Source organism: Parambassis ranga, chromosome 17 (genome assembly GCF_900634625.1).
Source record: "Parambassis ranga chromosome 17, fParRan2.1, whole genome shotgun sequence".
Taxonomy (NCBI): Eukaryota; Metazoa; Chordata; class Actinopteri; family Ambassidae; genus Parambassis; species Parambassis ranga.
Genome location: NC_041037.1, coordinates 7,574,918 through 7,602,875, shown reverse-complemented (window position 1 = coordinate 7,602,875; position 27,958 = coordinate 7,574,918). Strand labels below are relative to the sequence as shown.

General features: G+C 42.6%; 1 protein-coding gene across 4 annotated transcripts in view; it reads left to right on the top strand.

Annotated features, from left to right (window-relative positions):
- adgrl2b.1 (adhesion G protein-coupled receptor L2b, tandem duplicate 1) overlaps positions 1–27,958 on the top strand; it is a 115,607-nt gene that overhangs the window by 52,206 nt on the left and 35,443 nt on the right. For all 4 annotated transcript variants that reach the window (XM_028427273.1, XM_028427271.1, XM_028427272.1 and 1 more), the window contains 4 exons: positions 1,403–1,617; positions 16,489–16,702; positions 21,016–21,125; positions 25,274–26,074. In XM_028427273.1, the coding sequence (XP_028283074.1) occupies positions 1,542–1,617; positions 16,489–16,702; positions 21,016–21,125; positions 25,274–26,074 (1,201 nt within the window). In that variant the 5' untranslated portion in view covers positions 1,403–1,541. The remainder of the gene's footprint in view (positions 1–1,402; positions 1,618–16,488; positions 16,703–21,015; positions 21,126–25,273; positions 26,075–27,958) is intronic.

Below are 27,958 nucleotides of genomic sequence, written 5' to 3'. Positions count from 1 at the left end.
TGGCCCCAGGCCTCATATTTGGGGATAATAAATGGCAACAGAAGAAGTCACGTGTGTCTCTGGAGATTTGGTTCACTGCCCAAAGCTGAACTGGTGGCAGCCCTGTTGGAAGACAGCCTCCATGGTTGTGGTGTGAAACTTCCCATGCAGGAGAGCAAGTCCCCTCCAGTTTGCTCTTATCTGATCTGGTCGGGTGCCACTCGCAGATAAACAACTGGAAGACAAATAAAACCACAATTCCTACGAAGCCACCCCGGTTTAACTGATAAATTATAAGTTAACTGAATATGTGTGTTTCCTTGGCTCGGTTGCTTGGCTAGGGTGACCTCAGACAGTAAGTGGGCTTATATTCAGCTGCTGTCCCTCTACCGGGCGTCGGTCATGTATAGAATGAACCTAATAGTGACGTAAATTATTGCTCAGTATGCTAATGTAAAAGCGTTTCATGTTTTGTGGGTTTTGATGTTGCCAAAAATATCCAAGCGCATTAGTGAGGCCCAGAGAGCGATCAGAGCTGACTGCTCTGCTGCTCAATTTTAGGTTCATTATAAAATAATCAGGGTGGTTGACGGGTGGCTCTGAAGGAGCAGCATTCAGAAACAGGAAACATTTACACTCCTCACTGCATAGCGACGGCTACCAAGTGACCGAGGCTGTGCATGTGAATACGTGTGTGTGTGTGTGTGTGTGCGCGTGCATCGGGGAGATGTTAGATGGTAACCACAGGGGAATAAACAAGATACATTATGTCTCTGTGTGTGTGTGGGTGTTTTTTCTGCATGTGTGTCGATGCCAGAGGGCTGTCCTTGACTGTATGTTTGTGCAGGCATGCATGCCGGAGAGCGTGTGTGTGTGTTTGTGTGTATGTGTGTGGCATTTCACATATGACACAACACATCCCTCCTCGGTGTTTGACTTTGGTAAGCAGCTTATCTGTCTGGTGCGTTAGTCTGTCTCAGGCTCTAACCTTTTGCTGCTTTTGCAGACAAAGGAGTGTTTTTGCCACCCCTTGATAAGGAAGGAGACAAAAGTGGCTCACAAAGCAGCCGCGTCTCTAATGGCGTCCTGTGCGAACGTGTTGCCAGAGCGACAAGCTTTTTCCCGCGGGGATCCGGGAGTAAATGAGGAAGGTGGAACAGGGAAGAGTGGGAGAATGAGGCAGTGTAAACATTCAGTTGTAACACTCCACAGAGTGCTAAATAAGTGCCGAGCACCCGGCACGCTTTCTGCTTTGTTTTCCTGTCAGCACCCTCATAAATGTTTGAGAACAAAGTTTTAATATCTCAGCATTCTGAGGGGGAAAAAATGATTCTGTTTACTCAATAAAAAAGCAGTCAACAGATTCTTCAAATTAAACCAGATGATGCTAACCAATTTCCATTTTTCTCTCTTTTTTTTGCAGATGAAAAGATGACTGGTGATGCTTCTACAAAATCCACCAACCGCTGACGTCGCCCCAGCTTTCCTCTCACCCACTTGCAACGCATTGAATCACTATTATTAGCCATCAGGCTCCTGGATCGTTCGCACAGAGCAGCACAATGGCCTCTGCACTGTGGAGGTGTCCAGTGTTTCGCTGCCTCTTGCTCCTTCTCTGTTGCTTTCACTGTTCACAAGGTGAGTTACCATGGAGTTGCGTGGCAGAAAGCAGCATTAATGTGATTTTAGTCAACCTTTCAAGAAGCCACTTATTATTCAGCTTATGAATGTGCCGAATTTATTAGTGCACATTGTTGGCTGCACTAGAGAAATAAAGAGCTGTTATGTTGCAAGGTTGCAGAGTTCTTCTTGAGCGGTTTTACCCTTGAAGTTTGAAAAAGCCGTTTCAAACACTTTGTACTGAACTCATTGAATATTCCTAGCAACTCATGGACACCTTGACTGACACATTTCGTAACTTCCAGAGCAACACTCAAACGATGTGTCAGAGTCCTTCCCCTAAAGGCTTCTAACTGCACTCTTGTGCATTATGAGCTTTATTATAGTCTATCTGACTGTAGCCGCGGAGAATTGATACATTTTTTATTTGCACCTTAATCAGATTGTTCTGAGCTGCCAGTTGTACCTGGAACCATCAAAAGCAAAGGCACTTGGATCTGTGGAAGTGGGAAAGAATGCGTCAGTGTTTTTAATTGTCTGCAGTGACATCCTAGGGCTCCTTTCTTTTTCCTTTTTCTTTCTTCCCTCACTTTTGATTAGTACATTTGGCTGTAATTACAAGTATTGTCACAAAACACTCCCGTCAGTTACATGCCCATCAAAACCACTGATGTTGGTATGTCTGCCTAATGATGATCATTACATTTTTTTCCTCCTTTCAGTCCCATTGTATAAGGGAAACAAAGTAACCCCAAATCACATGCTTGCATGCCAAGCATTGATTACAGATAGATGTTGAAGCGCATTATTTTGGGGGCTTCCTTTTCAGTTTGCCTTTTGTCTTTTTTTCTGTCTTGCTGTTTTGTTCTGTGATAGATTTCTCTTCCAGTTTTATTTTAGGTGTACAATTTGTTAACAAAGATAGTTTGCCATGGAGCAGCCACCCCCCCCCCAAGCAATCTATCTCAAGCAGAGATGCATTATTATTTTTTTGTGGATTAGCAATTTTAGATAATCTGCAGGAGCATCCCACGAGGTGGTTGAAGAATAGCCCTCTGATTTGGGCCTGGCTTAGAAATGGAGTTGAATGGTCCTGTTGAATATCTTAAAGAGGAATACTGCTTTGGTATGCAGAAAGTGAGGGTTTTGAATTTCAGTTGATGTGAGGGCTCTCGGGTCTAAGAATGCACATTTGCCCATCCATCAATAAAGCTGTGTGTGTGTGCGTGCGTGCGTGTGTCCATCTGAAAACAATATCTGATTCTATCCACATGCCACTCACCTTCAGCCTGTCCAGCCCTCAGGGCCCGCATCCCGGCGCTTATGATCCGGAGTCCCTGTAACAAAAACTCTACCTGATAATTGCCTCCTGTCCCTCACCAGGAGAGGCTATAATCAGGTTATGATTTTCACCCAAAACATTCCTGACGCTTTGAAATGCTCATTGACATACCAGAAAAGAAAGTGATTTTTCTCTCCCCTGGTATTGACTTTCCTGGAAAGTAAAAAAAAATGAAGACCAGTTGGGGCCATGTTTTGATCACTTGGGATGGGGTGTAGAAGCAAATACTCAAACTCACATTTCCTATATACCTGAATTCACTTCATAGCTATATAGTTCAACCATTATGACAGCAATCTACCAAATGACAGTGTGAAAGGGTTCATGTGTGATGGAGCTCTGCTTTCCAGCCAGTTCCAGCTCCATGTTTGCTAAGTTACTCTTTTGGTTTACACTGAAATGAATGTATTTTTAAAGTGTGAGGAAAATGTGTGATTTCCAGCAGACTAGTTTGTTTTTCTTTCACCTGGCCGCATCATATTTCTGTTGCTAGAAAAGGCACATTTAAACCAGAGGGATCTGGGGCCACGTGTGCCCAGCGCCACACCATTGAGGCCATTAAATGTGTTACAGAGGTTTGACTTTTTATTACAGACACTGTGTGGGTGCTGCATGAATATAAAGCAGTGACTTTCATAGGTGGCACAAATTAGTGGGCTCACCTGTGTCTCATTTTATTTTTTAATATCACAAACAATCAGAGTTGGAGCTGATGAACATTTGGCAACTAAAAAGATTCAGAGAACAAACGTTGCCTGCAGATTCCTGAAGAGCTGTTTCAAAGCTCTGTCTGTCTCCATCTTGGCAGCGCTGAACACTTGCCAAAATCCCAGTGTATCCAAAAAATGACTGAAAAAGTTGAGGTAAGGCAAGTGTGTGATGCCTATAGGCCGACAGTTACCGTCTGTCACTCAAAGCAGTCATGCCCTAATGTATGCTGCATCCATATGGACTAAACTAGTTTCTGTAAGTATTGTTATGTATTGATTAAAATGGGAATTATAACTGGGAGGCACATGAGGACTTGCTTTTAGAACCACCCCTCAAGTGGCAATTTGGGAAACGGCGGTTTTTGGCACTTCCACCATTGCTTCAATATATTTATTTATTTTTTTCAGCCCCTGAGGCTGCTTTTTAAAAAACAGAGCTAAAGCAGAGATAATATTGGCCTTACGCAAATGTGGAGGTGAGGAGATGGAATTAAAAACAGTGGCAATGGATTACATGCACTTTTTTTTTGTAACCTTGCGTGTGGGAAGAAAAATGTTAATCCTGTCCTGTAAAGGTTGGGCGATATGACGCCTCCACATGCAGCCTCTATAAACGATCAAAAAGGTGGGGATGTGTAAATAATGAAGGCGTGCAACAACATCACTGTTCTAATGTAGTTTGCAATTTGATTTTACGAATAGACGACGAAGGCTTTTCAGCACCAAAGGATCAAACAGCGACCACTGAAAATACATTTGTTGTCTTTAATCAGCCGGTCTCTAAACGCCAATGTTTTTTTTTTTTATGCCACTATTTTAAGGGCGAGATCATTAAAATCATTAATTAAAAAAGCAAAAAACCAAACAAACAACTGGATTGGACACAGCCAATCGCTGATAGATTCAACCCATGTTGTAACACATGTAATTATGCAGTGTTAATGCTTTATAGTGCAGAAGGAGCGAGACTATCTATACATATATACATATATAGTCTTCTTTGCTCTCATTATTCGCACCCCAGTTCTTCCACATCCTTGTAGCATTATATAACAGATCTATAAAATGACGCTGCTGCTCCTGCTGCTGGAGTAAACTAGGTCATGCAGGTATCAGATTTGTTTTTAGATGTTACAGACCGCCCAGTCTACTGATATGAAAGAAGACAACCTGATTCAAAGGGAGCAGTCACAAAAGGTGGGGCAAGTGCACACAGGCACATACCTGCTGTGACTGAATGAGAGCTGTTATCTGAGAGACTTTAAAGTAAGGAAAGCCAGATTTAGGTGGGGATTATGTCATGCAGTCAGTGTCAACACTTAGCTTAGTTAGCTGTTAGTGTTGAAATGCCAAAAAGGAGAGCAGGCACCCCCCGACCTTCATATCCAAATATTACACAAAAGGGAAATGTAAAAGATGAAGTGGTTTGTGTTCGATAGCTGTGTCGCATGTGCGTAGATGGAGAGAATAGAGGGGTGGTGGTGGGGGGATCAGAGTAAAGAAACAGTGTTTGTTTAGTGCCATAGAAATCATTCATGACTGGAGAGTGAATGAGAGACATTTATATGCATTTTTATGAATAATCAAGTCAGTAGACACAAGAATTGTGTGGATGGAAACAGAAAAATGGAGCTGTAGATGCTTGAAAAGCCTGTTTTTTTGTGATATTATTTCTGTTGATTTCAAGCCCCCCTGCTGCTCTGGTTAACACACAGCACACTTCTCTCTAAGGGATTTTATAGTGAAATACTCCTCTGTTGAACATACCAGCATGCATGTGTTTCTCAACCCCAAAAAAAAGGTTGTAAAGGTTAACACTACGTCTCACCACAACATTTGTCTCAAGCAGCGCCGTGCATTGTGTTGATGGAAGACACTCTCCCGAGCCACACTGGTATTTCCAGTCCTGGGGTTGACTGAATGGGGAAGCTCTATTGTGCTCTAACTCCTCTCTGGCCCCGGGCCATACACATCCAGTCTGTCATCCATTGATATGCTTGGCTTGCCATTTTATAATTCATATTGAATGCTGCGGGTCCATGGTAGGGCGATCATGAATTATCAGCTAAACCATGGGAGATTCACAGATGACTGGTCAATCTGTGTGGTGAGAACAAGCACAGAGGAAGGAATATTTTTTTTTTATTTTAGATATATCAGTCTGGCATGAAAATTCAGCCCAACTGGAAGTGTTTCCAAAAAAAAAAAAGAAGGCAGGGGTTCATCATCTGTATTGAACGGACTTCCCTCCTCCAGATTGGTAGCCATATGGAGGCTGAAACGATTTTTCATTTTTTTTTTCTTGCATAGTTTTGTCAGCGTTTTGCCACAAATCCTTCCCTTTGGTGTGCAGCTTTTCAGACCACAATACATACAGATACATAGCATTTCAATACAATATGCTGTTTTAATAATATACCTGAAAAGTTTGGAATTATGAGAGAACGAGTGAAACGAGCCAGAGTCACATGAATCTCCAGGATCAGGATTTCACTCAGAGGAAATGAAATACAATATCACCCTTAGATGGGGGTCATCCTAGATTTATTGCAACAGCGATTTCCTGAGTGCGTTTTTTGGTAAAGCAAAATCTGCAAGAAGTGTTTCCAAGCAATATGTGAGAGTGAGCCTTACTTTCCCCCTTCAGGAGAAGGAGAGAGAGAGCTTTGCGCTTTTATCATGTGTTTAGACGTGATTGTAAATTTCCCTGTTATACGGCTGGCTGATGAACAAACACTTAATCTAATGGGCTACGGATTCCTGACACTTTGATTTCATTTGTTAAGCAGGCCTTAAATCTCACTTGCTCGCAGCATCTCAGAGCCGTTCATTTCACACCCCTTATGGTAACAAGTTGTACAAACATTGGACCAGATGCCTACCTCGCTCTTTCCCTTTCTTAAATGCTGCCTGTGTGTGTGTTGTTTTTTTCCTCCGGGCAGCCTAATTCAAATAATAAATGAGTCCGGCTTATAAACCACAGTGTAGTTGTTGCCTCAGCTTCTAATCTTTTTTTGGATTTGCTCGGTGTAAGTCGTTGCTTCACACGAGGGTTCAGCTGTCATAACAGAGTAGCACATTTAATCTTGAGATGAAGCAGAAGGGTTTCAAATAAAATCAAGTATATACTGTGAAGCCCCCCCCCCCCTTTCCTTCCTTTGTGTACATGGGGGGCTTTGCCAACAATGTAAATCAGGTTCGGAGACAAAAGTATCTATGGAGGCAACAAGAACCTGTCGGATTGTTGTGTAGTTCAGTGCTCCCAGTATTTTAAATAGCTCTGAGGCATGTCAGAATTAATTCATCCTAACAAAAAAGTGCAAGAGCTAAACAAACATGCACAAAAACAAAAGCAGGCATATAACATTTAACACCAAAGGGACATCGCTCTATGACAATCAAAGCAGCCATCAATACCTGCAGTGTGTTTTTTTTTAGCAGCATTTTTATTCCCTTTATTGTGACATATATTTTAAGCATTAATTTGTTAAGAAGAGAAGAGAGAGTTGATTATAGACGCGCAATGTGCAAATAAAAAAAAACACAAAGGCTACCTGAACAAAAGCTGCTAGAAAAAAACAGACAGAGGTAGAGCCAGAGAGGCTACAATTATACTTACTCTGTGTGAAAATTGTTCCCAAATGATGAATCCGTCTCTACCTGTCGTCCTCGCTCAGTGTCAGAGATGTCACAGCAGCTCAGGTCGCACGTTTTTGTTACCGCTGCTTGTGATTTACACGGTGAGTGCTGTTGGTAAAACTAGTGTTGACAGTGGGGGGAAAGGATGGCAATCAATAAATGAAATTATGATGGATTTGGTAAATGTGCTTTTTTGTGACAACAAGTGTGTGCTTCAGTGTGCGCATGGATTTTCTGATGTGTCCTCAGAAGTCAGAGGCAGAAGAGCTGGTGTGTAAATTTAAAGTGATGCTGGTTCCACTGTGGTTTGACTACCACTGCTTTCTGTTTTTCTGTTTCGCTTTCATATATTATGTGGATCAGTGTAATGATGTGTGCTAGGTCTCTCTCTCTCTCTCTCTGTCTCTCTCTCTGTCTGCCGGCTAGTCCTGACTACAGGCTATGAATGTGGCTCTGTTGCCTTCACTGTATTAGTAATCTCCTCAGGCTGAGACTTTGTGCCATAGAGCATGACCACACATTTTTTTTTTGTCTAGGAATTAAATGTCACCTCAGGGTGGGTCACCTGCAAACAAAAGGCCACCAGCCGATTTGCAGGTATAAACAGTCCAAGATAAGGAAGCCCTCTCCTGCCGTGCAGGAAATTGAATAAGTACGCAGCAAGAAAAAAAAAAGTCAGAGAAACAGGGGAGCACAAAGAACACTATTGTTTGCCTTATGCTATCAGTATTGACCCCCCCCCCATCCACCCCCACCTTGTAGTGCATATGCCCATTGAGTGTGCACCATGCACAATGGCCTCATCGAGGATGAGGGGCAGGAAACTGTCTGTCATCAAGATCTCCCCATCTGTGCATCTCTTATCAGTGCTCCTGTTTTTTTGCTCACATTGACCGGAATGCTGGTGGAAGGGAATGGGGCAAGGTCATCACGCTCTAGTCAATCAAAGTGGTCAGTGTTCCAGTGATAGCAGGGGGTTATTGCCAAGGAATGTGTTTTTTTTTCATTGACTTTCCTGGTAAATCTCTAAAAGACTCCAAATGGAGCTGTACAAAATCCCACAAAGGCTTTCAGTCTCGCCTCTGGCTCAGTCAGTGTGGATATGTAGATCCGACAGCACTGATATGAACATTATGGCAGCTCAGTAACACTGTATGTAAATACATAGAGAAAAAATATCATTCAATAATCAGTGCTACTCAAATGTGTAGTAAAGAATAAGTGCGAGTTTAAATCATCAGGTCACACCAGTACCGGTCACCATGGTAACCAAGAAACTGATCTCATATTGACCTTAGTTTTTAGTGGCCACCTCACTTTTTTTTGGATTTGCTGCTCTTCATATGTTAAATGCTGTGTCCAAATAGTCCAAAACATTGTACTAGGACACACCACCACCCTTCAGGGAGATTAGATAGCTTCTGTAATGGCTAATTCTGCTACCCCTATTATCTGACCTTTGCACATTGGAGAGGTCTGTTCAATTGTCTTGAAACTTGTCACATGTGTGACCACTGCAGTTTTTAAATTAAGTTGACTGGACCTACAGGTCCGGTTCCCTCTGCAGTAAGAACAAGGAGCTCCTGCAGGATGGAGATTATTAGCTGCAGAGCAGGATCTGTCCTGAAGACATTACTGATAGAAATCACCCGATAATCTAAGCCAGCACAGACTCTGCTTTAATTGCATCAAAATGTGTATTTTAATGTGCACTAGATAAATAAAAACGCATGGTAAAATGAAGGCAATAAAAACATACAGGAATTTTTTTTTTTTTTTTGCTTGCCCCATTAAAACATTCTTGTGCTGGGCTAAAACACAGAAGCATACTTTCATGCCATGCATAATCACAGGCTCACTTACCACTCCATCAACAACTGTGTTTTCAGACAGGAAAGTACTAAACCAGACATGTGACCAATGGAAGTGACTGTGTTAAAGACCACTGCAGGCTCAGCATGAACATGCATGAGTGTCTTATCAGAATTGCCTCTACATTATCGTCTCAAGGCCCCCGATCTCTGTTCCTCGTCATTGTTGTAGTCTCTGGCTCATTATGCATGTAATCCGTGTTCCAGTTGCAGCTTCTCCTGACACCCTGTCTGTGTGACGTACTGAGTAAGCCTGCTGGGCTCGGCTCCGGGTGAAGGAGGTGGGGGTTGATTAGAAGGGTGAAGCGGGGGAGACTGCTCCAGCAAACAAGAACAGAGACACAAGCATGTGATGGAGGCAATCTCACATCCTCTTCCTCTTCCTCCTCTTCACCCCTCCTTGTCTTTTTCTCTCTATCTCCACCCTGAGGGAAACACCTGACTTATTCTGAGACATTTTCTTGAGTGGAAAATCCAGCTGGGGTTTAAGTGCAGGGGTAAAATATTGGCTTTAAGGGGAGTTAAGCATCACTCAGGTTAGATCAAACCTGTGAAACTATACCCTCGCTGCTTTAACTCACCTCTTTCTATGTGTTTCATCAACTCCCCTGAAGAGATGCAACAATATGTTAGATATTGAACGAACAATGAACTAATTCTGTCAAAGTGGCACTCTCCTGGGAGCGTATAGCTTTTTTTCATCTTCCAAGTCGAACATTTCTTTCTCTTTTAAATGTTTAGCCTTGGTGACAGTTATTTGTATCTCCATGAAAAGTCTGTTTTCTCAGTAGGTCATACAAGGTGTCGAATTATACTTTCCTTTCATCTGAGTGATGTGTCCATGGACCAAACAAAAAGAGACATTACATCCAGGAACATCTCTACAACTGAATTATTCCTGTCATGACTTATATTAAGCTCTGACCCTCTGTGCATTTAGAGGATTATATGTATTAGTAAAGTAATGATGCCGCCCTCTTTTTGTGCAGCTTTTCTTTGATGTATGCTCAAAGGGTCAAGGATCATCCTACCAATCGACAGTGAAGAAAACCTTGATTTTTCTCAGCCAAATTAAGACACAGTCATTATAGCTTCCACTTTCTGTCTGTTCCCCCCCCCCCCCTCTTCAGTTCTTATACTCCCATGAGAGAAATTCTTCATCTGCAGTCTTCTGCAGCTGAGCCGGCTGTTCTGGGGAGCCAAAATAATCCACCGTGTCGACTCTGCATCAGTTGTGGCAAAACTTAAATATTTTCTGTGCAGTGTGTTTTCCCAGTGAGTGATTTCTGCAACATCAAAATAAAGCGGCCTGTGCATTTTAAGTACTTTGTTTACATGGAGGGGTTGTTTGGTACTTTAAAGGTGTATGTATGTATGTATGGAACATAGGAAAAAACATTTTTTTTCACAGTTGTAGCCATTCTTATAATGCTTCATACTTCTGCTTAGACTCTAAGTTCTAAAGAAAAAAAAAACTCTTTATGGCAAACAGTGACGGCTCCTAAGGCTTAAAACATTTAGAGCATACACAAATATTTTCAAACACTTAAGTCCAACAGAAACACAGAAAAGTATGACTTCCTTTTTGGCAAACTTACCCATTTAGCTTATGAAACTGTTTCCCATAGAATTAGCCACATTATCTGATGTAGCAGGGTATGTTTGATGGATCCCAGAGATGAACATTAGAGGGACTCATTCTGGGAGCTCAATAGATGTTTGTTTTCCTGAGTTTAATGACAGGATCAACACCACACAGTTTGTAGCTGGCATCTGCAGCTAGTTAGCTTAGCTCTAGCAGTGTTCATGCATTAATCCAAAGTGGTTATGTTAGCATTATAGGCACCTCAGGTGTATTTATTGACTTCCAAAAATCACATTTTGAATTGACAGTTATAATCTAATCTGTGGCTTATTTTTAATAGGATTGCAGAATTACTTCCTGTCACCGCTTAGTCCAGTAGAATGAGCATACCTCTCACCTCTCTATACAAACAGACAGTATAGATGCCATTAAGTGCTCCTAAAGGGATTGTATTAATGTTAATTGGATTATCTTTTGATGTAACTGCCAGCTGTGGTGCTTAATTTGCAGCCGTTCTGCCAACACTTTGTTGACATGTTCTCAACAGGAACCACAGTCATTGTCATCATCAGAGATTCCACACACGTCTAACCTGGAATACAAGTCAGGTCCTGGTGTGAATACTTTTTACTCTAAGCTCTTTGTCATTTACACAGGAAGAGTGAAAGCTGCATATTTGTTGGCCAGGTGCACCAGAGATATGTTGGCAAGTAACAAAGCCACAGGAAATAGTCAAACCCTTGGTATGCTGTGTTTTCTTTCTTTTTAGGATAAAGCAAATACGATATAAGTTTTTTTGTCCATAATAAACCTTTGTGCTAATTATGCTATAACTTCCCTATTAGCCTCAGCGCTTTAACATTCACAAAGAAAGTTGTTGAAGGTTTGTGTAGCATCACCCATTTGTCAAAATGGCAGCAATTATGCGGATAAGACCCAGATTCAAAAATACCCGATTTTCAATTTAAGGTTTTGCTGCTTCCCTGCGAGAGAAAATATTACATGGCTGCATCTGGTGTGATAGCATCTAGCTCCCTCTAAATGGACCCACCTGAGGAGTTAAGAGGCAGCAGCAGGGTCTGTCACGCTTAGCCTCAGCAATATGACAAATCCTTCTCTTTAAACCCCCTCAACGAGACAAGCATCAACACCGGCCATGTGAGGCTCTCCTCCTGTTTACGTTTTTTTCTCTCTTTAAGTTGAAAAAACAGAAGAGAAGAAGAAGAAAGAGAAATAGCCATGAATTCATGAATCATCAAAGAGAAAAAGGATATGACTCAGAGCGCTTCATCTAACCACAAATGGACTCAGTCCTATATTGCCAGTTTCTATTTTAGAATACTAATATCGGAATCAAGAGTGTCTGATAGCAGTTGTCTGGGAAAGGCGGGTGTAGCCCTGGGGTTTGTGGTCTTGTCTGACACTGTCTTTAGATACAATTCCCAGCAAGGTGGACCAGAGCGGGGACTAAAGTGTCATGGGAAATGGTGCCATATGTCCAACTTGATTTTCAGTGTTTGTCCGCATTTGGACAGTTTGAAATGGAAGATGAGCTTTTGTGCCGTATAGTGAAAGAGTTTTTTTGCATCAGGGTGTTGTGTGTATTTGAAAAGCAGGTGTTACTTTGCAAATCCCAAATCTCCTCTCTCATCTCTCACCTCATACCTGTGTGTCTCTCACATCTGATGGGTGGTCATGTTACACGTTTGTGAACATTTTAGGCAGCGGAGCTGAATGCCTTTACAGAATTTAGGGATGTGGAAATGGAAATTTAATTAAGCGGATCTTTATTTCACCACAGTTTTTATTAAGTTCACTTGTTTTTTTTTCTCCTTGGTCATCATCAGATGGTTCTCAACACATTAGGATTACTTCAGTAAAGAACAAAGAGGCTGAAAACAGTGATGAGGCTTTGTTCCCTAATATTAAGAATTTAAATATGCTTTCAATTTTTATGAATTCTCATTGAAAGTCTTTACTCCACCAGAGCAAAACATGCCGTATGACCACTGCGTCTCTCCGGATATTGGATTATGCAGGCATCTCCTGCTGTTGGAAGAAAAGCTTGACTCTTAAGATGTGCTCTTTCTTCCATGGCATGTCGGCTACCAGTAGTATCGAGAATAAAACAACATAAAAAGACAAACAATCTTGAAGTGCTCCTGCTGTGACCACGGTGGGGGCACTCTTATTTGACTAAAGGCTACACCCTCCTTTATGCTGCAGAGAAAGCGTCTCTGTCAAACCAAAGCCCAGAACAATAGGGGCCAGCCTTGGGGAAACGGGGCCATTTGCATGCAGCTGTTTGCCGTTTCCAGGACCACAAAGGCCAATCAAAGGAACCTTAATGGAGGATGACAAGCGTCAACCAACGCCTTTGCTCTCTGTCTGTGCCAGCCCTCGCCACCCTGTCTACCCTCCAAAAATGGCCCACTTTTTTTTTCTTCTTCTCTTTATCAAACATTCCTTCAGTTTTTTCTCAGAGTTGAAGGGGTTAAAGGTTGGTCACGACTGCACTCTTGAGAGCTAACACACTGAGCGGCAAAGATGAACCTGAACATGTGTGTTATGGTCCGCTGCCGCTTGCAGTTGCCAAATGGCAAAAATCTCAACACCAAACCTCCATTATCTTTCCGTTTCATCTCCGGGGTTTTAAAAGCCACAGAGTGTAAAACTCTGTGGATGGTTTCAGATGCACCCATCTGAGCCACAGTGCCACTTCCAATTTCAAGGGTGTTGATAGAAAACAAAATATGTATTATGAAGGGGGATTGTCACCAGTGAATTATAGGCTGTCAACTGGAGAAGAAGAAAAAAAAAACTCCCAGAATACAACATATTGAGAAGCGGCCTTGGTCCTTTGCTTTGCTCTCTTGAGCTCAATAGACGGCTTAGCAGGCAGGTCAGGGGGAGGAATCTGAAAAGCTACTTTCCTCGCAGTCACTCACTGACCAGAATGCATGATAAGGCTTCATGTCAACAAGGCCAGGAATAGGGATCACAGCCAATTATAGCTAAGTCAAAGTGGTTACCATGGCAATTTGACTAGATGTTCTATAAAAAGCTCTATTCAATTCCCACTCTGATTTAGTAATTTTAACGTTAATCTGAGGTAGAGATACAGCAGGAACAGGGCGCTCTCTCTCTCTCTTTCTCCACGCAAACACACAGGGTTTGTGTTGTGGATGTTTTTTTTTTCCTGCAGTTTTTCTTGACATCGTTTTTCCCTGCAGCTGGTGCCCTTCTGTCGCAATCTTCAACTGCTGCAAAGTTGACTGTTCAGTCAAACAAAGCACAGAACGCAGAAGATGAAAAGCTTTTCATACCTCGCTAAGACATTGACATTTGTGCACACAAACAATCTTCCACTCTTTCCAGAATCTCGCAAAACTCATTTAAACCGTGAAAATCAACACGGAAGAATACGGACATCCAGAAACCTTTGTTGTCACAAGGTTTTTTACTTCTTAGCTTTGTTTATATCCGGAGATCTTAAGCAACTTCCCAGTTAAGTCGACCAAATATATATATACTCCTGAAGTCAACTCCTCAACTCCTCAACTCCTCGTACAACATAGCCTTTATATATATAATTTACTTTTTTAGACAGATTTGTCATTACTCGCCCAATTACAAGTTGACAAGACAGTCATTAATGAGATCGAGGCTATCTACAGTTTGGAGAAGAAGCAATTTGTTCTTTAGGCTGCCAGTACAGTCAAGATACTCCCCCTAATTGATGTAGTGTTAGCCTATGACCAGAAAGATCTATACGGGTGAGGGTGGAAGAGGGCCGGCAAGGCACAAGCCTAATCAATCGCCACTCTGCTGTTGACAAAAGCATGCCATCATGCCACAGCGGTCTGATAGATGGGTAGAGTCGCCAGTGAAAGGAGGTTATGGAAAAAAAAGGCAGATGGTGAGTCTGCGAGGCAGCTTCAGCCGAAAAAAAAAAGACATAAGAATTTTAAAACCCCATGAAATGCGTTCTTTCTGTCTGTTCTGTGTAGCTGGCGTGATAAACCCGTCAGTCCTTCCGTGAGGAATGGCAGGCAGGACGATCATTAGTCTTCGCAGTAAAGCCGGCAACTTCTCTCTGTGTTTTATCATCCACCATTCTGGACAGGTTTTCTGAAAGGTTTGGGTAATTGTAGTGGTTATTGGAAAAGATGGAGTGACCCCACAGCCCTCCACTTATGGCTCGGCAACACTGACGTCTCCTAATGAGGTGATAAACAGTCCAGCTAAGCAGAATCTACTGGCCATTAGATAGATCATGGTATTATAATGAAATGTCTAGTGGCCGAATGCCAGAGAATTTATACCATTAGTTTCATATTCTGTTCTCCTGCTACCACTACCAGTTTCTGCAGAAGTTTCTCCTAATGTACTATGACGTTAACATGATATTTTCAACAGTGTATGTTTCACAGATGTTAGATTTTTTTTCTCCTATTTGCTGCAGTGACATGTGCAGACTGACATAGAATATCATTATAGCAGAGCACAGCAGGCTCAAATGACTAGCAGACATGTGGGTCGAGGGTTTAAAGGTAGGAATTTCAAGCCGGAATCACTTCAGTTCAAACAATGCTAATTGCATCAGGCCCTGACTGTCAAAAGTGTGAGGATAATTAGAGTGAGGGGGCAAAATGAACCCGGGGTGGTAAGTGTTAGTACATGACAATGCTCGGGAGCCAATGGGAGCATGGAAAAAGGTAACAGGCTGAAAGGAAGGCTAATTAGGAGAGAGCAGTGCAGAAAATACAAATGGTAGCTGCCCCCTCAGGGGCCCACCACCGCTGCAAACAACGGCGATTATTGACAGTTCATGCAGCGCTCGGCTTGCACCTCCTAAATGGAACACATTTTCATGTTCTACTTAGATTTTTACCTAATTGTTTTCTCGGAATTGCAGAGAGTTACTTTTTTTTTTTGGTCACGATCATTTTAACCTTAGATAATAGATTTCTCCTCTCTTTGCAAATCATCATATCTGTAGTAGACGTTCTGAAGAGGGAACACAATAGAAGAACCTCTTACATTGTAATTTGCTGAAAAGGGGGGGGGGTGCTGATTTGAGTGAAATAGTTAATTTTCCCCCCAAAATGGAGCTTCTTGGCTGCTCTCCCATCTGCTGTGTTCCATCTATGGATTTTTCCTCCTGTGTGGACTCCAGACTGTCCCCTGTTCGATCGGCCGCTCTGTAAAATGGATTGTATTACACACCATTCTGCCGAGATTCTGCTTTTTTTTCCCCCTCTCTCTCTCTTTCATTCTTTACAGAGCAAGTAAAGCAAAAGAAACAAATGTGGGGACTTGTGTGACAGCAGAGCAAACCGTTCTCAGTCCAGAGAGTGGACAGTTTGACTCCCGATGGTGGATGTTCTCTTTATAGGTGGAGGCCTTTCTGATGCACTGTAGCCTTTGTGTTTGCTCAAGAATTTATGAGGTTACCATTGGCTTCCACTGACTTCAGATTTGATGTCTTAGCCAACGGCCAAGACCACAGAGGGATGGAGCGATGAATTGTTTCGTCTTTCCCCATTCCTGTATCGCGTGTAATGGCCCGTCTGTTTAAAACTGTGGTAAACATTGGACTGCCGGCGCCTATTTATTTTGCGCCAGCGGATTTTTGCTGCATGATGTGTGGTCTTATTGTATTGAAGCAGTGATCCTTTCTTAACTTATTAATGTTTTCATGTTTCTTCTGTGTCTCTCTCTGTGTGTGTCTTTCGTCAGGCTTCAGCCGTGCAGCTCTGCCTTTCGGGCTGGTCCGGAGAGAGCTCTCATGCGAAGGATATGCAATTGATCTCCGCTGCCCGGGGAGTGATGTCATTATGATCGAGACAGCCAACTACGGCCGGACCGACGACAAGATCTGTGACGCTGACCCATTCCAGATGGAGAACGTCAACTGCTACCTCCCCGATGCCTACAAGATTATATCACAAAGGTAAAGCTCTCGGGGAGAGGAGGGATCTTATTTCACAAACACAACCGGGAGCTGGGGAGGGAAAGTATGGACTTCATTTATCTGCACATACACAAACACACACACAAAAGAAACAGTTCAAATAAACACTCTCCTCGCACTGCCACCTACATACTGGACAATTAATCGACATCTCACACCGTTTAAATTGTATTTATTACCTCATTGACTCGATCATGTAGGTGGCATTTAAAATGTAGAAAACTGGGGCACAGATTAATTCTTGACAGGCAGGAATTGACATCCATGCAGCAGAGCTCTTCACACCAGCTGCGCGTTGTTGCTTCTGTTTGAGTCATAATCAGCGTAGCTCAGAGAGACTGCGACTCACATGAACACACTCTTAATTCCCTAACTGGAACATTGGGCTTGCTTTGTTCAAACACTTGTAGTGCATTGAAGTGGCTTTGCCTCAGGTAGTGAGCAATGCCCATCATCATGCCTTTTATCCTGGTTACCCTCTCACAGGATGCTGCCTCGCTGTCAAACGACGGCACAGCAACACTTCAGCTCCACTGCTGCTTATACCCCTAGAGGTGTGTGTATTTTTAAAGGGCACTGAATGAAGTATTCATAAATAGTAAGCAGTACAGTTCATCTTCTAATGCACTGCTCCATCCTAACCTTAAGGTAGTTTCTGAGCACCATCGCCCACCATCTCACACATCTGGGATTCTCCCTGCATCAATCTCTTTTGTATTTACTCTCGTGAGATGCAGCACTACAGAAGAGTTTCAGGAATAGATCAAGTCCTGTCGTCTTACTCTGTCTGTCTAAATTTACACCACAGTCCCACTGCACTCATATAGTAACACGCTGCTGACAGTGTCCATGCCCCTCAGTTTGACTGCAACCTGCTACATCCTGCACCGCATCTGTTGACAAGTCAGACTCTCACTTACTGAAGCTGCACTTCAAGCTTATCTCCATCGAAAGATTCCCTGGAGGCAGCGTGCAAGAGAAGGCTTTGTGAGCAGTCTGCGCCACAAGCCTTTAACCAGAATTATTCTAATGATTCAGATCAGAGGAAATGGGCTCGTGACCATAATTAAAGCTGATGTGATAACCAGGATGTTAAAGTAGTCACAAAGCTTTGGGAGACCCTGATCCCTCCTCCTCCTCCTTCAGTCTGCAGCAAAATAAAAAAAAAGAAAGAAAGAAACTAGAACAAGGGTATTTACACTGCGTCACATTATGACAGAATGCCGATATCGTCAAGATTAACAAAAGAGAGTAGAAACACGGACAGATGAACAAACAAACATATTAAACAAGATTGGGCAGAGTGAAACAGTGGGACGTCTGACGCTCAGAGTGGCAGTTTTGTTGGTTTGGAAATTGCGACAGAGAGTATTCATCAGCAGCCTGTTTTCACAACAAAAAGGACTAGACAGGAATCAAATGGTTTGATTGTCTTTGTTGTTTTGTCAAGTAAAATGTTTGGTTGTTGACAAAAAAAACAAAAAAGGTAGCTGGATGAAAGATGTATGAAGGAACCGATGGAACCTTAGGTTAGTGGGTCTGCTTTATATTCGGGTGATCATACGGTAAATGAATGATGGGACTGACTTTCCTCTGTTCCTGCTTTCCTTCCACCTTCCACCTCTCTGTTTTCAACCAACCTAAAACCATAAAGATCATCCTAATGTGCCTGTTAAGTTATTCCCTTAACTGTGTACAGCTATGAGAATAAATTTTTAACCTTGTCTAAGGTGCTGCCCTTTAATAGGAAACACACAGGATTCACTAACATGATACTGTGATCTGTTCAACAGAGATTATGAGCAGCGGTTTCAGTTTAAAAACAGAGCATGTCAGAATGCTTAGCAACCACACCTCTCTTTCCTCCAACAACTACAGCACAATAAAGGCCACAGTGAATTCTCACTGCTTGAAAGGAATTAGCAGCAATGGAAGAAGTATTAGGATTCTTTACTTGTTGTTTACTAATCAATATTCTCTGCTTACAATGGATCAAATGATAATGTGTTATGTGAAAGGTTGGCTCAGCTCCCCTGGTTTCCCTTCTCTGCTGCTTTTTTTTTAACTCTTTGCTGTGTTTTTTTTCTAGCCTGCATTCTAAATGTTTTGATTCAGACTCGCTGCTCTCATCAAACTGACTGCTCATTACCAGCTCAGCAACAGACAACTCAGTCTAACATTTATCCCATAAATAGGCAGATATTTCCCTCTGTAGCTGGCAGAGACCAAAAAAAAACAGTGAAAAAAATGAGAGTAACTATTGATCAGGTCACCAGAGAAAAATCAGATGAGCTCTAACTTTGCTCCCTGTCATAAACAGCAGCTTACTTTACATGGTGCTAGCGTGTAATGTTGTTGCTGTCAGTTTTACGGTGTTCTCTATAGAATAGAAGGTCAGGCCCTATACATCACTTATTTACCTGTATCTGGAGAGCAATAGAAATGTGGATGACTCATCCTGCACTGTGGAGTCTATGCTTTTTCCTGATCAATTTAATGTCCTCTGCAGATGTTGTTGTGTCTCATTTAGCTACTTGTTAGCAACCACATTTTTTATGATGAGCAAAAGCACAAAAATATTATTATTTTGTGTCAAATAAGCTAAAAATGCTAATTTAGCGTTGTGCCAGCTGTTTAATGGGGAATTTAGAAAAAATATATTAAAGTTTAATGTAAGCAGGCATATAGACTAAGTATTCATTATGCAAATGGACCTCTAGAGAATATATTATTCTATGTATAGGATTACTGAGTTGTTATTATTGATGTATTTGTGTGTAATCAGCACCTGTAGTTAGAGATTAAACTTGTTGAGCATATTTTTCCATTGTGACATAATTCACATTAATAACAACAAGTAAGCTAATCATATATTCACGTGAATGAGGTATTATTTGTCACCATGTTAGTGATGTATGTGAGTAAATATACATTCCACCACTGGGAGCTGTTGATTTATACAGTGACATAAATAGAATATCCCAAGGTGCATTTGAAGTCACTCTGTTGCTCTCATCTGCTGTCAGTCAGTTCACTTTTCGATGCAGTGACCCTCTTCTCCCTCGTAGCAGCTCTCCTGAGCATTCGATGCGGTGAAGCCACAAAGGTGGATCTCTTAAGTGCAGCTGGCTCTGGACTGTCAGTTGAACCACCGCTGGTGCTGATGCTATTTGTTGACTCCATAATGGAGTTTTACATTTATATATGTAATGTTTAATAATAATTTTCAAGGCCTTTGTGATGTAAATGCATACATGCATACATGCAAATGTATCAGTGCTGGACATGCATTTCTCTCTTTGTATTCCCATGTTTAATGTTTCAGTTCAAAGTGCACAGTCATGGTTTCGTCTGGCTGTCGCTCCACGTGGTGCCATGTTGCTGTGACAGAAAGTCTCCCGAATGTCTAATGGTTCTTTGTTTAAAAGTATGTTTGATTTGCGACTGTACTGCTGACCTTCTGAAATATTTATCTCAGGCTTGCAAATGGTTGAATGCCCTGGTTTGGTGCTTGTGTTTTTTTTTCTGTTTTTTTGTTGTTTCTTGTTTGCCTCCGTTACTGCTGACATTATTCTCCATTCCTCGGCCTCAAGAGAGCTTGATTGAAGTGGAGCCAATTTCACCCTACACAGTATTTACACAGTCCTCTGCTGGTCTCCCCCCTCTCTCTTTCTTTACTTGGACAAGCTTTACTTATTTCTCTAGCACCCAGAAACATCTGCTAGCAGGCACACATAAAGACACACTCACCACCTATCTTCTAGCAGTTCACGCATCAGACTGTTAATTCGCTGAGGGACACCATCTCATACTGGAAGGCAAATAACCCTCTGGTAGAAATGACACTAGCGTGTCTTGTTTGTTTGGTACATGCCGAGGAGCTGCTCTTTTTTCATTAGAGGCCATCCATTCCAGTCCACTGCATGTCACTGCCACCTGTCGCGTGTGTTTTAATGAATGTCTTCTCTTTCAATAGCGGTATGAAGACACTAATTCCTAACATGCCTCTTTGCTGCGCCCTTACGCTGTCATTCGTCAGAACACATTCATTTACTCTACCTTAATGTTTTCATTGCCTTCTCTCTCTCTCCCTCTCCCTTCTTTTTGTTTGCCAAGGTTTAAACTAGAATGCATATGTGACAGTCCTGGCTCGGATTTCATCAATTTTCAGTGTAACGTTGAACTCCCCACCCCACCCCTCCCATTCCGTGTTTTATTAATGTTGTCTTTGCGGAATACTCTTGCTGTGGGTAGTCATGATGAAATCTCTGGTCAATCTTTTTTCGTTCTAGGTGCAACAACCGTACGCAGTGTGTGGTTGTCACTGGCTCTGATGTCTTTCCTGATCCATGCCCTGGCACCTACAAGTACTTAGAGGTCCAGTATGAGTGTGTTCCCTATAGTAAGTATCGCCATCAATAATCTCATACTGAAATCTTACTGTGTGTCATTGAAAGTGTGTGTTCATTTTGTTCAGTTTGAATTACAGATGAAACTTCAACCTGTGTGTTTGGAAGATTGTGGCATTAATACTCATATGTTAAAGTATAACATTTAAAGGGTCAAATTTTGTCTCAGTCAGCAATAAAAGGTTCCAGCCATGTCAAAGTTTCGAAGAGATATCTGCCTTTGTCATTGGTTAGCTGGTTTCATTTTGGATCTAGCACCTGGCTGAATATCGCCAGAATATAATGCCAAAAACAGAAAAGAAGACACGGAGCGTGCACACAAAAGTCGTGGATAAAAACTTAATAGCTATTGTCCACTTGCTGCTTGCTCTGTTAGTAGAGGAGCAGAAGATTTTGCTGTAAAAGCAAAAACAGTTCAGTAGTTTGTTGTGGTCGGATAAGCGCATGGCGGTTAGGGGAGAGGTGGAGCTGTGGTGTCATCATTTCAGAAAAGTTGCGTGGCATTACTATGATGTGATAATGTCAGAGAAGCTGGGAGCACTTTGTATTTTAATGTTTAATGCGAGGGCGTAGTTTTAGACAGAGGTGACGCGTCCCCACCAATGTCCAGCGATTGCTAAATTGTCCCCACCAATACCCTCCAAAAAAACAGATTCTCATTGGGTGCAGAAAGGGTTACATTTCGTTCTTTTCTGGCGTCCTAGCAATAGATATCCTCCTGTCATTGGTCCTACCCAAAGCCCTCCATAGTCTGATTCTGATTGGGTTATATTAAGGGCTCTGGTCCTACAGTAACTCATGTGGCCATGTAATTCGCTGTGCCTTTTCCTGCTGTCACGTGTGTAGCTACGTTGGTTGGCAGCACCAAAACACATGCGAGACAACGAGTGCGAGATAGTTGTGGGAATCTTAGGTCCCCACCAATGTCAAAAGCAAATCTACGTCCTTGGTTTAATGTAAGAAAAGGGTCCAAACTGTGTGCATAAACCCAAATAGATAGTTTTGGCATCTAAAGCCCAGCCTCCTGGGTGAAATGTGAAATTTAACCACCCACCCACCCTACTGGTACTGGCACTAGCAGCTGACCTGTTCTTTCAGGCTGTTTTGAACAATAACTTTTTAGTCCATAACGTAACTAAATGTTCAAGTTTTTGTTGCACATCACTGGATCCAAAAACAAAATAGATGAAAAATGAATGTTTGCAGGTTTGGTTCTGGTCTGTGGCTGTCAGACTCTGTCCTCATCTATGTGAGATGTCTGCCACCACATCAGTAAATGTATTTGTGGTTTGTGTTTCTCACAGCATTGAAAATCACATTTGAAGTATTTCAGTAGAAAAATCTTTTGTTCAGATACTGTAGCTGTTTCTCAGAATAATCCACAGATCTCGCTGTGAGCAGTTTTCATTGGAACTACTTTGTGCTGAACAAATAGCCCCTATAAAAAAAAAAAAAAAAAAAAAACACTCTGTCTTTTGTATTTTGCCTAGTGGTAGAAATCTGGCTCCAATAAAAAAAAAAACGAAACTATCTGCATGACTAGATATCACTGAGGGTGAGAGGAAAATAGGCTTTCTTGTAATTTCAATGAACTGACCTGTTAAATGGTTCTAATGGTATCAACTTCATTCTTTTGCTCAGGTATTACCAATGGAGGGTTTCACACCAGTACATGGTGAATTCACTAATGTCCTGTATTAAAAGGGATTTTAGTGTAAAGTCCTACAGTCATGTGATTATTCGTCACCACATTCCTGCGCTCAGTCGTAGATCATCTCCGGTCTTCCAGCGTGGAAAGGGTTTAATTAAATGTGCTGTAGAGTTTGTTCAATCCAGCACTATTTCAAACTGTCTCTGCTATCTGATTTAAGTTAATCTACCTTAAAAGGGTGTTTTAGCGTGGTTTATAAAAGCAGCTGCAGCCTTCATCCCTCGCCTGTGAAAGTACTTAGTATTTAAATTGATGTAATGTAAACATTTTCAGAAATATTCACTCTTTTTTCTTCTTCTTCTTTCAAACAGACCTCCCTTTCACCTTCTGTCCCGTTCCCCTCCCTGACTAACCTCTCTGCTCTCGTTTTTCTTCCACATATTGTCTCCAGCCTTCCCCCCACCCACAACCCCCTTTTCGTCCCTCTCCCTCCCCGTCTCCATCCTCCTCCTCCTCCTCCCAGTATATGCAGCAGCTTCAACAGCCCACTAAAGAAACTCCATATTAGGCCGCCGCTTCATCAGTCATCTCATGTGCTGTTGCTCTCGTTGGCTCATTTGAGAGTTTGCTCTGTAACACTAGCACCGTGTCATGTTTTACGTGTGTGGGCGAGCAAGTTTGGAATGGAGTTTTGATTTGTGTTTATAAAGTTTGAACAAATTCCACGCTCAGTCAATACACGCCAAAAGTAATTCCCCTGCTGTTTCTCTAAGAATGTTATCTATCTTAATATGACCAGGACATTGAAATCCCCCCCCAACCCTCACCCCCCCCCCTCCTGCCACTTAGGGGAAGCGTTTTTTTTTTTAGAGGGATTTATTCTGCTTTTACAGAGGCCGGTGCATTATTTTGTTGGCAGATAAAGAGCGATAAGAATGAAAAGTTTAATGTGCTGGAAAGCATTTCACACAGCTTGTGTCTAGTCATAACTCGTCTTGTTTTTGTATCCTAGGAGGAGAGGCCGTTTGACTAACAAACACCTTTTTCTCCCCCTCTCTAGCTCTCTCCCTCCCTAAGCAGCCCCCCCACCCCACCTCCTCCCCAGTTCATCTCATGGTCATATACCTTCCAACTAATTCTTCTTCTTTTGTACCTGCCAGTTGACTCATGATAACCTTTCTCTCCCTTTTTTTGCACTCTGTTTTTTGCTTTCTTTTTTTCCAATGCCTGAAATAGAAGTGGAGCAAAAAGGTAAATGAGTGGTCTGGTCCTTCCCTCCCCCCCCCACCCCCAACCTCACCTTCGGCTCCTTGTTCTGTGGTGTTGAGTACAACCCCCTTCCTTCTCTCCTCACGTCTCTCTACCCCTCCTCCTCCTCCTCCCTTTTCTCCCCCTGATTGCCTCTCCTGTCAAATGCTAAACACCCCTCCTCCCCCCTCCCTCCTCCTCCTCACCCATAGGAGGATTGTTTGCACCCATGGAGTCCAAAACAATTTTCAAATGACATCCACGGTCATCAAAATGTAGTTTCTCCTTTGCAATGTGAGAGAAAACACCAACTGTTCGGTGTCGATTTGTTCCAGGGAATCTTTGCTTAGCACTTTGGGTTAACACTTTGAGGAATGACTTGTGGTGTGTAATATCTATATTTCTTAATTGGCGCAGTCTTAGTTTGCTTGGCCCAAGTTCTGCTGCACCCATAGCACGTGATGTAAAATAGCAGTGATGGCTGAGTGAGATTGGCACACAAAGTTTGAATTCACTCCAATTATTATTATTATTTGTTTTAAATAAAAGCACCCCAATGGGAACCTTGCCACGGCCTCCCTCACCCATCAGTGGTTACTCTTTGTCTTTTGCCACAGAAGTAGTGAAAGCCCTTTACTATCGTTGTTCGATTTTTTTCTCCCCCAAACCTCCACTTTCATTTTACCTTTGCTTTGCTGCCGCCACCACCATCTACAAGTTGTTGCTCACTCTTTATCACAAGATGTTAAGTCTGTCCTCCTTAGTCCAGTCATGTGAGTATGCATGTCCAGTGTGTTCATATACCCAGCTGTTCATGTGGCATTTGACATCAGAGACAAGCTGGTATTTGGAAAACACACACAAAAAACAGAAGAACACTGTGAACTCTTCCATTTGCCATGTCTTTCATTTGCAGGTTTTTTTTTTTTCGTTTTATTTCGTTTTGTCCCTGTTAGGATGTAGCAGCAGACCCCTGAGATGAGATGCAAGTTCTCTCAACCTCACATTTCTCATACTGAATAATCGCCCTGACACATTTGTTTTCTTCCACCCCCTTCTCATTAGTACAAAAGCACTAGTTAAAAAAAGACTTCCCAAATTCACAGTCCCTGATCTTTTTTTGTCCTGCACTTGAGTCGTACAGCAACGAGAATGATGCCTGTCAAAAATAATGTTACGTGGGTTTCTTTATTTTAACATTTTGCATTTTGTATTTTGTTTCACTCTCCTCTCTGTCACTAGTTTTCATTTGTCCTGGGACTCTGAAGGGCATAGGAGCCGCTACCTTCCTGTTCGAGGCCGAGCAGCAAGCGGGGTCATGGTGCAAAGACCCGCTGCAGGCGGGAGACAAAGTCTTCTTCATGCCCTGGACGCCGTACCGCACTGACACCCTCATCGAGTACGCCTCGCTGGAGGACTTCAAAAACGGTCGTCAGACGACCACCTACAAACTGCCACACCGTGTTGATGGGACGGGTTTTGTAGCTTATGATGGCGCCATCTTCTTCAACAAGGAACGCACACGCAACATTGTCAAGTTTGACCTGCGCACACGTATCAAAAGTGGGGAAGCCATCGTGAACAACGCCAACTATCATGACACCTCACCGTATCGATGGGGTGGTAAGACGGACATTGACCTTGCAGTAGATGAGAGGGGCTTATGGGTAATCTACGCCACAGAACAGAACAATGGGCGCATTGTGGTGAGCCAGCTCAATCCGTACACGCTCCGCTTTGAGGCCACCTGGGAAACGGCATACGACAAGCGCTCGGCCTCCAACGCCTTCATGGTGTGCGGCGTGCTGCATGTAGTGCGTTCAACCTATGAAGAGAACGAGAGCGAGGCCAGCCGTAGCCAAATCGATTACATCTACAACACCAAACTGAGCCAGGGCGAGTACACCGACATCCTCTTCCCCAACCAGTACCAGTACATCACCGCTGTGGATTACAACCCCAGGGACAACCAGCTATACGTGTGGAATAACTTTTACATCCTGCGCTACGACCTGGACTTTGGACCACCGGATCCTGCAGAAGGTGAGAGAGCTGCTCCACTTTGTTTTTGTTTAGTTCATTGTCTTTGTGTAATTCTTCTATTGTTTGGCTGCGGCGTGGGATGTCACAGATGGCTGCCTTTTAATTTTGGATGCAATTCAGGTGCGATAAAGAAATGAGGGTTGTGTTAGTCTTGGGGAAAGGGCTCATTTGCAGACAGAAATTACAGATTCACCTTGGAATGAGGGATAGCTCCCGATGGGATCACACCGCTACAGAAACCAGCTTCTTTATTACCATGAGGCAAGCTCAGGCACTCACTCCAACGAAAGCGTGGACCCTATCAAATTCTTTAATCTCGGGCCTTATCCACAACCATTATGAACACTGCCCTTCTGAACTTCGCGCTTATGCCGGGAATATGTTTGAGAAGTATTGTGCGCAGTATGACAGAGGTTATCCTCCCCTTTTTTTTACCTTAGGATCTTAAGTTGTGTTGCCATGGTTACCTCAACAACTGCACCGAGACCATTTTTTTTAAACAGATCAGGAGATAATCGCCATGCTGTTGCGGGATAATATTTTTGAAAAGCAGCAGGCTGAAAGTGTGAGTGAGTTATGTACCACATGGTGGATCTGGGTAGAAAGAAGAGATCAATTACAGTGAAGAATCTTGTCAGGTGGTTAGGGGGCTTAAATTAATCTGTGAAGTGCTGAGAGGCGACATACGTGTCATCAGACAGGGACCTTACATCAAGCTGATAATGGGTTTAATTACCTGACTGAAGCCACCTTATCCAGCAGAGCACGGCTAAGTCTCACGTAAGAAGTGGGGAAACAAGAATCTTGACCCACTCTCAACGATATGTCAGAGGCTCAAGTTGCCCCACCCCCCTCCCCCTCCGAACACTGGCACAGATTAGGTTATGATTTTTGACTTCTGGATTTTGGGGAGGGGTTGACAGGGGTTGAAATCTGATTCTTGACTTGCAGTTGATGTCTCAATGGAGCCTGTGTGCTCCTGAACTCTGGTCTGGCCTCTTGTCAACACGTCTGTTTGTTTTCCTGCTGTTCTGCTGGAATCTCCCCCGGCATGATAACTCGACACCCAAAGCAGGGGGGGCTACAAGTTTGTGTCTGTTTTGCAGAACAACTAAAGACTCAATTAAGAGTATTTTGGAGAAGATATGAAAAATACTCAAACTGTAATGAGTTCGCCTTGCATGCAAACTGCCTGCTTAACTCCTCATGCCCTGATGTATGTAAATGTAATTAACAACTGAATTATCATAATTATCCTCCTTGTCTGAAAAGAGTCTCAGGGAGAGAAGGAAAGTGGCCATCATAGAGCATTTTCAATGAAGGGTTTAATGTGCTCTCTCAGCTACTGTAATGCCTCGGTAAACATAAATGGCACATCGGCGCGGTGTTGCCATTTGCTGTAGGAACAGTGCAGAGACCCACCAACAAAACATATCTGCTGGTTTCGGTCATTATTTTGAAGCCTTATCACGTCACCGTTCTGCTATAGAAACCAGCAGCGGAACCCTTCACTGTGGATCATTAGGTGTGTTTTATGAGAACATTTTTTTGAAGGAGGAAAGAGGAGGTATCTACACATGCCAAGGCTACAAGGCAGCACGCAAGGTTCTGTGAATGGCTCTGGAGAATAATTGCTTCTTGTTTATTAGGTGTTCCCTCTTTTTCAGATCTACACCTTTAACTTCTTTACTGTGCAGCTATTAGGATTTATCGCTGTCCATGATATGCCATTGAATTAAACAACCTATTCTGCAGGGTAATCTAATGGTGCTGAAATAATGTCTCTCTCTCTCTCTCTCTCTCTCTGTGCCTGAAACTGAGGGGCACTTGAGGCGTAAAGGAAATTAATTGTGTCCATTAAGATTCATCGACCACAGAGTGGAG